The sequence below is a fragment of the Delphinus delphis genome, chromosome 20 (genome assembly GCF_949987515.2).
Source record: "Delphinus delphis chromosome 20, mDelDel1.2, whole genome shotgun sequence".
Taxonomy (NCBI): domain Eukaryota; kingdom Metazoa; phylum Chordata; class Mammalia; order Artiodactyla; family Delphinidae; genus Delphinus; species Delphinus delphis.
Genome location: NC_082702.1, coordinates 9,340,624 through 9,352,717, shown reverse-complemented (window position 1 = coordinate 9,352,717; position 12,094 = coordinate 9,340,624). Strand labels below are relative to the sequence as shown.

The following is a 12,094-nucleotide window of genomic DNA, read 5'->3' as shown; positions in this document are numbered from 1 at the left end:
GATGATATACTAATTTCCTTTATTTGTAAAGCTTTCCTACTCCTCAGCAAAAAAAAAAGAACCTCAAATTTTTTTTTAAAAGAGTAAAGATAGGGCTTCCCTGGTGGCACAGTGGTTGAGAGTCCGCCTGCCGATGCAGGGGACACGGGTTCGTGCCCTGGTCCGGGAGGATCCCACGTGCCGTGGAGCGGCTGGACCTGTGAGCCATGGCCGCTGAGCCTGCTTGTCCGGAGCCTGTGCTCTGCAACGGGAGAGGGCACAACAGTGAGAGGCCCGCATACCGCAAAAAAAAAAAAAAAAAGAGTAAAGATATGAACAGAAAATTTAGAGAAAAAATTAAATTAAATTAAAAATTAAAAAGTTAACTAGCTGTGTGGCCCTAGGTAAGTGATTTACCCTCTCTGATCCTTTCCCTGACTATAAAATACAGGAGCTGCTCAATAAATACTCGTTGAATAAATGAGCAACTAAATCAGTAAAACAATATATAACTCATAAACTGTGGTAAAAGTTAAATGACTTACTGAAAAAGAATATATATATATAGAAAAAGAATACATATATGTATATGTATATAATTGAATCACTTTGCTGTACACCTAATAAATACAACATTGTAAATCAACTATACTTCAATTTTTAAAAAATGGTTTAAAGAAGTTAAATGACTTAGTACAGATTCAGGGCTTAGAATGTTGTCTGGCACACCGCATGCCCTATGTAAGTGATAGTGATGACTCCTTTTAAAAATAGTATTATTGCTGTGGTTATTATATGCAACCTTCAAGATCCCTTCCAGTGTCACCTCCTCCAGGAAGCCTTACTGGATGAGACCAGACAGGACCAGTTGCTCATGGTCCCCAAAGCACTTTATGTAGTTTTCTCTTTAAACTTCAGCAAGACACGTCCCAATTAGTATACTCTGTATTCTCTGCCCCGCACCAAAGATCAGAACACATTTTCGTGATAATTATAGGGCTTTTCTCCCTGTAAACAGGCTGGCCTGGCCTGTCCTAACCACTGGACTCTAAGCTCCTAAAAGTAGAGCTTACTTCACTCACTCAAGTATGCCTAACACGTCGCCCAGAGCCTGGAACAAGGAAAGTTCTCAAGCAATCTTGGTGGATCCAATAAATGCACCATTCTGTCACCTGCCTCTCAGTATGTAACGTGCATAAACCCAGGGATATGCAATAGTACCCCAAGGATTCATAAATCCATGGCAAATTGTTTTTGCAAGGAGCTTGTTAGAAACATCGCTATTACAAGTCTTCTTTCCCTAGTTTTACTGAAAAATTGACATACATTACTGTATAAGTTTAAGGTATATGGCATCATGGCTTGATTTACCTATATTGTGAAATGATTACCAAGTTCAGCCAATATCCACCTTCTCATAGAGATACAATAAAAAGAAAAGACAGAAGGAGGGGAAGAAGGAAACATTTGTTTCTCCTTGTGTTGAGAACTCTTAGTACTTTTTTTTTTCTTTTTTACACCCTTATAGTTATTTATCAGGTGAACAATACGTTTAAAAATCGTCATTGCAAAAAAAAAAAATCGTCGTTGCCAAGAACTCTTGGTATTCTTTATTTTTTTTAATTAATTAATTAATTAAGGCTGCGTTGGGTTTTCATCGCTGGGTGCGGGCTTTCTCTAGTTGAGGTGAGCTGGGGCTACTCTTTGTTGCGGTGCACGGGCTTCTCATTGCCGAGACTTCTCTTGTTGCGGAGCACAGGCTCTAGGCGCGCGGGCTTCAATAACTGTGGCACGTGGACTCAGTAGCTGTGGCTTGCGGGCTCTAGAGCACAGGCTCAGTAGTTGTGACGCGCGGGCTTACTTGTTCTGCGGCATGCAGGATCTTCCCGGACCAGGGCTCGAACCCGTGTTCCCTGCATTGGCAGGCAGATTTTTATCCACTGCGCCACCAGGGAAGTCCCTCCTGGTATTCTTTTTTTTTTTTTTTTTTGCGGTACGCGGGCCTCTCACTGTTGTGGCCTCTCCCGTTGCGGAGCACAGGCTCCAGACGCGCAGGCTCAGCGGCCATGGCTCACGGGCCCAGCCGCTCCGCGGCATGTGGGATCCTTCCGGACCGGGGCACGAACCCGTGTCCCCTGCGTCGGCAGGCGGACTCCCAACCACTGCGCCACCAGGGAAGCCGTCTCTTGGTATTCTTTTAACAACTTTCCCATATCTTGTGCAGCAGTGTTAACTAAATTCCTCATGTTGTACATTACATCCCTATTATTTTTTTATTACTCAAAGTTTGTACCTTTTGACCACCTTCACCCATTTTTTTCCACGCTTGACCCCCTGTCTCTGGCCACCACCAATCTGTTTGCTTTATGTATGAGTTTGGGTTTGTGGGTTTTTTTTTTTAAAGATTTCACATATATTTGAGATGATATAGTATTTGTCTTTCTGTATCTGACTTATTTCACTTAGCATTATATCCTCAAGGTCCATCCACGTTGTCATAAATAGCAGGGTTTCCTTCTTTTTAGTGGCTGAACGGTATTCGTGTGTGTGTGTGTGACATTTTCTTTATCCATTCATTCATTGATGGGCACTTAGGTTGTTTCCATATCTTGGCTATTATAAATAATGCTGCTGTGAACATGGGTGTGCAGATATCTTTTAGTGTTTTCCTTTCCTTCGTATAAATACCCAGAAGTGGAAATGTTGGATCATATGGTTGATCTGTTTTTCATTTTCTGAGGCACCTCCATACTGTTTTTCATAGCAGCTGCACCAAGTTACATTCCCCAAGGCAAATATTTATGACCTTCCCACCATAATAGCTATTCCGTCACTTCTGTTATCTAAATCTCATGCAAATTTCCTTTTAGACAACTCTAACCCAGAGCCACCAGGGGAAAGGTGTTCTAGGATACAGAGGCCCCACTTAGTTAAGTTGGACAGAACTAAATTGCCACACAGCCCAGAGGGGGACAGCAGCCTACCCAAGGTCACACAGCAACTGTATGATGGGACAGGAACCAAGCCAGGTGACACAATAGGGCACTTTCTTCTCAGGGAACAGCATAGTGTTATATGAGGTTAAATGTTTAGGCCCAGGCGTCAGGGTGCCCAAGGAAGGAAGTCTAGCTTTGTCATTCATTAGCTATGTGGCCTTAGGTAACTGAATTAACCTCTCTGATCCCCAGTTTTCTTGCCTATAAAATTGGGGACATTAATAATACCCCTTCATAGGGTTGCTGTAAAATGAAATGCGTGTGCAGAGTTTAGCATGGTGCCGGGCACATTGTGAGAGCTTGTGGCAGGCACGACTGTGTACACTGTTATTTCCAATTCCCCTGCACTTCTACGTGCAAGGGTGACTGTACTTCCCCACCTCCCGGAAGTTAGGTGTGGTCATGTGACTTGCTTTGGCCAATGAAATATGAGCAAAAGTCACAGGTAGCTTCCGGGTGGAAGTATTCAAATGCTGGTGCATGAGTCCCTCTGCTCTCTATTCGCTTGCTGTGGTAGTCATGGGAGCACACGATGACTTGGAAATAAAAAAGCAGCCTGCATCACTGAACCACAGCATGAAGGCGGTTGCCCTGAGAGGTCTCTGTGATTCTCTCAGCTCTGCCTTCCTCTGGAAGTAGAATTCATCCTCAAGATGTCTTCTCTTGTGGTTCCCAGATGGCTTCCTGCAGCTCCCATATTTATTCTTTCCCATCTAGGGGGAAAGAGAGGGTATTCCTCCTTGTAACTAGTCACAAAACTCCTGAGCGTCTTTCTGATTGGACTAAGTCCATGTATCCAGCCCTTAACCAATCTCCATGACCAGGGAGATAGAATGCACTGATTGGCTTGGGCCTGGGTTACCTGGGTGACCACTTCTGAACCAATCACTGTGGCAAGGGGGTGGGATTATGCTGATTAGTTCAAACCCTTCAGTGCCCGTCCCTGGAGCTGGGAGTTTGGAGGGTGTCAGTCTGATTCAAACTTATGGCTTTTATTACTGGGATGGTAAGAGGAGAAATGGCCATTGTGAAGGTGAACACGTGTGCAGGACATTTCTTTTTCCTTTTAAAAAATATATTTGAAACAGTCACAAACTTATAGGAAAGTTGCATGTATGGTACAAAGAACTTTCCCCCCCACCGACGGTTTTGAGAGTAAATTGCAAATCTGGTACCCTATCATCCCTGAATATTGTAGTGGGTGTGTCCTACAAACAAGGACATTCCACGGTAAAGATACTTTTGTTCCCTTTGATTCATACATTTTATATGAGACAACATAATAGACCACATTCCTCCACCAAACTTTCCATCTACCCGTTTACTTATATCCACATAGATTCATGGATTCTTGTTTTATTTAAGGGGTTGTGATCCGTTGCGCTCATTTTTAATGTTGATGCTCAAAATGTCCCAGATTTGGCCAGTGGGAGCCCTTCAAGCTGGCTCTATGCCCTTCCACCTGTTCTCATCATTCTTTGAGTATTTCCTTACTTTCTGACCCCAAAAGTGTTCCAGGCTCTTCTTGTATCTTCCCTGTCCCCCGACCCCTAGAATCAGCCATTTTCTCAAGGGAGAAGAGAGGGTACTTCTGAAGGCGGGTGGCTGACCCCTCACCCCTGAATGACTCCCCTCAGACTCAGATTTCAATGCAGCGGGCCGGGCCATTGGCAGAGGCAATGCTCTAGGAGTTGCCATGGAGACCGCTGAGCTGCAGAGCGGAAGGAGGCGGTGATGTCATTGTGGGAGCAAGTGCAGCGGCCACATCCTTGTCTCAGCCAGGCCACAGGGCAGTGAGGGTAGCCTCTGGGCCAGCGGCAAGGAACGAGCCGCCCTGCCCGCCAGGCACCCTCGCAGGACACCCCGGTGACAGCAGCCCCAGGGCGATCAGCTGTCCCAGATCTGCTGAGACTGACAGGGCCTGCGAGGCCTTTGAGGACCACCGCCAGAAAGAGGGACCAGCATCTTCATACTCTCTCTGGTGCGGCCTTGCCTAGGACTCAGGATCCACGAGCTAGCCGGCAGACACCCACCCCTGCTTCACACTCTGTAAGTCCCTAGGAATTCCCAAGAGCCCCCTGGGAGGGAGGTTACAGAAGGTTGGACACTGTGCAGCCCTGTGGGCAGGGCCTGGGGCATCTTTGGCCAAGGTGGACAAACTAGGCCCCGTGAGGCCTCTCTCTTTGCCTTGGGAAGGGGTCGTGGCGTCCTGGATAACGTTTTGGATTCCCGAGACAGCTCAGGTGTGCGCCATCGGGCATACTGCTGCCTCAGAGAGCTGGGTAAGATGCTTTTCGGCGTCAAGGACATTGCATTGTTGGAGCATGGGTGCAAGGCTTTTGAGGTGGACAGTTACAAGTCTCTGATGATCCTGGGTATCCCGGAAAACTGCAACCGTGAGGAATTCGAAGAGATCATACAGGCCTCCCTAAAACCTCTGGGTAAGTTCAAAGTGGCTGGGAAGGCCTTTGTGGAAGAAGAGAGCTCCAAGGCCATCATCGTTAGGCTGGCAGAGGACATCAATTATGCCGTGATCTCCAGGGAGATCAAGGGCAAGGGCGGCATGTGGAGAGTGGTCTACATGCCCCGGAAGCAGGATATTGAATTCCTGACCAAGCTGAACCTCTTCCTGCAGAGCCAGGGCAGGACGGCGGAAGATGTGGCCCGGGTCCTAAGGCAGGAACTGTGCCCGACAGTGACGGGCCCCAGAGAACTTCCTGCCAGAAACTGCTATGAGCCTGGGCCAGGGGAGAAACCGGGGCCTGGGGCCACTGCTGCAGTGGACAGGGTGCCACCTGTGGACTCCACGAAGGAGAGCAAGGCGGGAGATGGCAAGAAAGGCAAGCGGAAGCACAAGAAAAACCGTCGACGACACCATGCATCTGACAGGAAGCTGTGAGGTGACCTGGGGTGGGCGTCAGCTGAGTGGGTGTGGGTGGCGACTTGGAAAGGTGGGTGCCCTCTGAGTAAGGTCGGGGGATGAGAGTGAATGTGGATAATGCGAGTGAGGATGAGTTACCCAGTCAAGGGAGTGGGCAACTTTTCAGTAAGAATGGGTAACATCTGACTAGTGTGAGCAAAGGTGGGTATTTTTGTTTTTGTTTTATTTGCGGTACGCGGGCCTCTCACTGCCGTGGCCTCTCCCGTTGCAGAGCACAGGCTCCGGACGCGCAGGCTCAGCGGCCATGGCTCACGGGCCCAGCCGCTCCGCGGCATGTGGGATCTTCCCGGACCGGGGCACGAACCCGTGTCCTCTGCATCGGCAGGCGGACTCTCAACCGCTGCGCCACCAGGGAAGCCCTGCATTGTTTTTAAAAGGGGTGTTATCAGGTCTCATGGCCAAGAGAACACAAAACACACAGCTTTCTTCTATCTCACTGGCTTCCAGTGGCTGATGGGAAAAGTGAAACAATTTATCTGGAATAAAAACAATAACAGCTATCCTGTGTTCCAGGCACTGTGCAGAGTCCTTCATATCCACTAATTCATTGTATCTTCCCATCCCTTGGGGTATGGGACTATAGGTCCACAACCCCTGATTCAAAACCCTCGGGCCAGGTGTGGTTCAGAATTCAGAGTACTGGGTTTTAGAAAAGTGATACAGAGACTATATCTTATATTGTGTAATTCACCCCCAGGGGGATTTGGGCAGCTCCCATAATCATATCCATTAGTATTCTAATAGTAGAGAAATACTGACATTAAGTGAAATAAATTAAAACTGTAGGGCTTCCCTGGTGGTGCAGTGGTTGAGAGTCCGCCTGCCGATGCAGGGGACACGGGTTCGTGCCCCGGTCCGGGAGGATCCCACATGCCGTGGAGTGGCTGGGCCCGTGAGCCATGGCCGCTGAGCCTGCGCGTCCGGAGCCTGCGCTCCGCAACGGGAGAGGCCACCACAACAGTGAGAGGCCCGCGTACCGCAAAAAAAAACAAAAAAAAACCCTGTAAATAGCCTCATGTCAGTCTAGATTTTGCTTCCAATTTTTTTTCATTTTTTGGATACATTTTTTGGTGCAAAGCTTTCAGAGCTTTTTGGATTTCAGAAGAGGAGCTAAGTGATTATGAACTATCATTTTATCGTGACCATCTTCTCATTCTATGGCTGAAGAAAGCGATGCTCAGAAAGGTTAAGTGACTTGCCTAAGGCCACACAGGAAAGCTCAAAAGAAATTGAAGCCCAGATCTTTCTGACTACAGTCTGTGCCCTAACACAGATCCCAAGAAAAGGGGACAGGTCACACCACAGCGGTGGGGGGGGGGGGGGCACACGAGGAAGCTCCAGGATTGGTCAGGAGGCAGAGGGAGAGGGAGAGGGGGAACCGTGGACAAGAACTTTATTATGGTTTCTTCAGGGAAGGAATGGGTGAGGCAGGGAAGGCAGGCTCAGGATTGGCTAGTCTGAATAATTTCAGCAGGCTCTGGGGTAAACGGACTGTCCCTAGGTGTCTGGGACCTGGCCCCGGAGTGAATAGGGTAGGTGGATGGTGGCCCAGAGTGTAAGGGCTTAATAAAGAAGGTAGCTGGGGGCACGGGCTCTGCATTGGTTGGTTCGTTTGCATTTGAAGAACACGTTCAAGGACAAGCATTGTTCCCTTTCTCTAGGAATTGCCTAACCCTGGGAAGGGCAGCCCCTCAAGGGTCAGCAAGTCCCCAGATGTCAAAGCATCAGAGTACAGAAAATAAAAGACATGGTTAATACAGTGATAAACATACAACATGGATAACTATCTCTGTAAGTTCATAGTGGAACTAAATTCCTCTAATCTGCTTGCTCATTAGGCAACCTGCCAGTTAAGGCAGCAGAAGCCTCTGTCTGGTGTATGGAGGTTGGAGGTGAGGAATAGTGTTGGACGGATGGCCTGGGTACGAGTCCGGTCTCTTCCACTTCCCAGAGCGTGAGCCTGGGCACGCCTCTTATCCCCCTGTGCCTTGGGTTGCTTATCTGTAAAATGGGGCTAGTAGTAACCTATTTCACCAGGTTTGGGGGAGGAGTAAATCTGTCCAGACATATAAAGGACTTAGCACAGTGGCTGAGAGGGGGAAGCTGTTAAGTGTTGGCCGTTGGGATCCTGGATCCAGTGACAGTTGCGTTTTGCGTTGACAAAGAACACAGTCTGGTTTTAGAGCTCAGATTCCTGAACTTGATAAAAGCGTACCCAGCTCCCACAGCAGACTACGTGTTCTCTGTGTGCTGACAAAAGGCTGCTTCAGAATGGGATGCCGAAAGGCAGCCTGGTGAATCCACCAAGGTCATGACCTTCGGAAGACAGTACCCACAGGTCCCTGGCATCAACAGGGCACACAATGGAAGGAGTGTCAAAGGATTTGGGGCTACACAGTCCTGGGTTCAATTCTGGATTCTGCTGCCTGTTTAGCCGTGTGTCTTCAGGGAGCCGACTTCACCTCTCTGGGCCTTAGTTTCTTTATCTGTAAAGTGGGGCTAATGCTACCCATGCTACAGATTCTTTGCAACAGAGAGAGGACACAGCTTGCAGTGAAAAACGTAGGCTCTGAAATATTCATAGGAGCGTTAGATATAAAGCTGCTAGAACCCAGATCTCCACTGAGAAGCGAATGGATAAATCGTGGAGTATTCACTCAATAAATGATGACATAGCAACTAAAAGGAATGATCTACAGATACAGCACCACAGATGAATTCCCAAATCATGATGTTGAGTGAAAGAAGCCAAACAAAAAGGACACATGGTATGATTCTTTTGATATAAAACGCTAAAAAAAGCAACACTTATAGGACAGAAGTCAGATCAGTGGTTGGGGGTAGGCAGAGGTGACGGCCATAAACAGTACAAGGGGAGTTTTGGGGCTGATGGAAGGATTCTATATCTTGATGGTGGTGATGACTCTAAAACTTACCACAATGGACATTTAAAAAGGTTATGTTGTATAAGATATAAAGTATACTTTCAATAAAACTGACTTAATGAAATAAAGAGTGGGGCGGTCTGGAGGTGGGCTGCTTGGGTAAAGTACTTCATTTTTGTGCCTCAATTTCCTCATCTGTGAAATGGGTTGATAGTAATCGTACCTATTGTTGAGGGTGATCATGAAGACTCAAAAAGATGCTATCTGAAGATCAAGTGCTCAGTCAGGGGGAGGCGATTTTACAGGAAAGTTCGGTGTGAGATATGTGAATGCCAAAAGTTTCATAGACTCCTGAGAGAAGGGAGGTCTAACCATTGGAACGCCCTCGTGTGAGGCTGCCGACGAGGGGCAGGCAGCAGACAGAAGCTCTGCAGGCTGGGGTGGGGGGCATTTTAAAACATTTCCAAGGTTCCCATCACCCAAAACTGACTCCTGGGGATCAGGACACTGCACAAGAATTCTTTCACTTCAGGAATAATTATTCTTGAGAGACAAGGTCAAGGAATAAAACTCGAATGCTTTAATTTGGAGTTTTCTTCAGTCCTGCCAGAGAGAAGTCCAACATCAAGGTGTTGGCAAGGCTGAGCTCTCTCCAGAGGCTCTAGGGAAGACTTCCTTGCCTCTTCCAGCTTCTGATGACTCCAGGTGTTCCTGGGCTTGTGGCCCCATCACTCCAGTCTCTGTCACCATCTTCACATGGCCTCCTCCGATTCTGTACCTCTTTTCTGTGTCTCTGTCATCTGCTTCCTCTGCTTCTCTCTTATAAGGACATCCCTGATGGTAGTTTTTGGGTCCACCCAGATAATCCATGGCAATCTCATCTTAAATCTTTACCTACATCTGCAAAGACCCTTTTTCCAGATAAAGCACCATTTTCCAATTCCAGGGATGAGGACCTGAAATCTTTGGGTAGATATTATTCAACCTGAGAGCCCCCCGCACCCTTTAAAGGGCTCCTCTATGTTGCTAAAATTGGACAAACAGTAATTTCCGATCCGGTTCTTCGCTGCTATTGTGGTACTTCCAGTTGGTCAAGTTCCTCTATGGACATTCATTTCCTCACCTACTTCTGTCCATCCTTACCAGCCATCACCTCTGTCAGAGTCATTTGGGAAGATTTTTAAATGTAGGACCCCACCCCCACCCTAAGACATTCTGATCCAGTAGGTTGGACTCAGGAAAGTGGGATTTCTAAAACTCTTTCCAGTGATTCTAATGTACAACCAGATTTGAGAATCACTGCTTTAGAGAAATGTGCCACACGAATAAATGAATGAATGAATGATTCTTTAAATATACGGCTGCTCTAACTACCAGCTTTGCTTCCATACTCACCAAAAGCCTTCAGATTTGGGATTGGGGAGGGTGGGAGGGGAGTGCGACCCAATTATGTGGTTGGAGTGTGGGCCACAAGGCTGCTTCCTGCCGTATGTGTTGAGGACCTACTATGTGCTGTCACTTCACCCAGTGATATCTGGTTCAAAAGTGTGGATAATTTATATCCTGTTCATTCTAGATAGGGATCTGATTTTGGGACATTTAGGACAAATCTGGTGACTGTGCCAGAGTTACAAATGTCACCTGGGAGAGAAGTCTTCGGGGATCTCCCGCCAACCTTGTTCCCTACCCACAACCACCACAGGCAACAGGGCAAATAAAGGAGGCTTAAGAGTATGGGGCTGGAGGGACTTCCCTGGCAGTCCAGTGGTTAAGATTCTGCACTTCCACTGCAGGGGGCAGAGGTTCGACCCCTGGTCAGGGAACTAGGATCCCACACTATTTAAAAAGAGTATGGGGTGGGACTTCCTTGGTGGTCCAGTGGTTAAGCCTTCCCCTTCCAATGCAGGGGGTGTGGATTCGATCCCTGGTGGGGGAGCTGAGATCCCACATGCCTGCAAACAAGGAACCAAAACATAAAACAGAAGCAATATTGTAACGATCTCAATAAAGACTTAAAAAAAAAGAAGTAGGAGGCTGGAATCTAGGAATCCTGAGTGATTCAAAGTTCTGCCACTTCTTAGCTGTGTGGCTGCCTTTGGCCTCAGTTTTTCTCATCTGAAAAATGGGAATAATACTTGTTTAGGAGGGGTTGTGGGATTAAAAGAGAAAATGCACAGGGTTGAGGGTAAAACAGATGCTCAAGGAAAATGAATTATTATCAGTATTATTACATTCCAGGCTTGAGGGCTTATGCAAAGATGAAAGCTGCTGAGAAAAAAGAAAACTGAGATCGATCTGCTTGTACTGATATGGAAAGACGTCAAGACATGCTACTAAGTGAAAAAAGCATGTTTTATAGCACTAGATCTATAATCCCCTCATTCATTCATTCAACAAATACTTTGAGCTCCGATCAGCACTGTTCTAGATTCTGCAAATTCAGCAGCGAACAAACTAGACAAATATCCCTGCTGTCATGGGGCTAGTATTCTAATAGGGTGAGACAATGAATAAATAAGAAAATACGAGGAAGTGGTAAATGATGTGATGAAAATAATTCAGGATCATGTTAAAAATCCTCATGGGTTAAATTCTAAAATTACCCATGCCAGCATTTTTATTTTAGAAAACAAAGTACAGAGGCATTTAACTGTGGTTACTTTGGGGGGAGAGGCTGGAGGCTTGGGACTGGGAGACTTGTTTTTCATTTTAGCCTTTCTGTAAACTTCAGCATTTTCTTAAATGTGTGTGTGTTACTTTTATTAATTTTTTTTAAAGTGGCAACCAAGTGTAGCTGGGTAGAGAGCGTTGAGCCATGTTTTGTTTTCTTCCTCCATTCTTTCTGGATTTTTCATTTCTTTTAAACAAGTATAGTAGGAGCTATAATTATCGGGTTTTTCTGGGGCGGCTGGAGAATCTCGCCTGCCAGAGAGCTGGGTAATCTAAATCGCCCACAGCGGAACTGCTCAGGGATTGGCAATTTGTGTAACAATGTTGAACATTTGAGGGTTTTATTTCTAGGATAATCCTCCCCCCCCCACCCCCAAACACAATTTTTACCAGTTACAAAACCCAATGCCTCATCTGCGAGGCCATTCCCACGTGGAAGTCTTGACTTATCAGAGTTGGATTCTTAAGCCAACATTCCTCAACCAGAGGTGTCGCAGAAATTTTTAGTTTCGGACCTCTACAAAGCAGCTTCTCCGGGAAGCTGATTTGTGGGATCAGGCCGAGGGAAGTAATAAGAGGCTGAGAGGAGTGGCTACCTTGCTCCGCCCTCCGCCTCCGCCCAC

General features: G+C 46.8%; 1 protein-coding gene across 1 annotated transcript; it reads left to right on the top strand.

Annotated features, from left to right (window-relative positions):
- The first annotated feature begins 5,262 nt into the window (after positions 1-5,262).
- PNMA8C (PNMA family member 8C) lies at positions 5,263-5,874 on the top strand. Its single transcript, XM_059999585.1, has one exon. The coding sequence runs from the start codon at positions 5,263-5,265 to the stop codon at positions 5,872-5,874; it is 612 nt and encodes a 203-aa protein (XP_059855568.1).
- Positions 5,875-12,094: the final 6,220 nt, after the last annotated feature.

What these genes read in the sequence shown, in the direction of transcription:
- PNMA8C (XM_059999585.1), top strand. Translation starts at nt 5,263, where the DNA reads ATGCTTTTCGGCGTCAAGGACATTGCATTGTTGGAGCATGGGTGCAAG.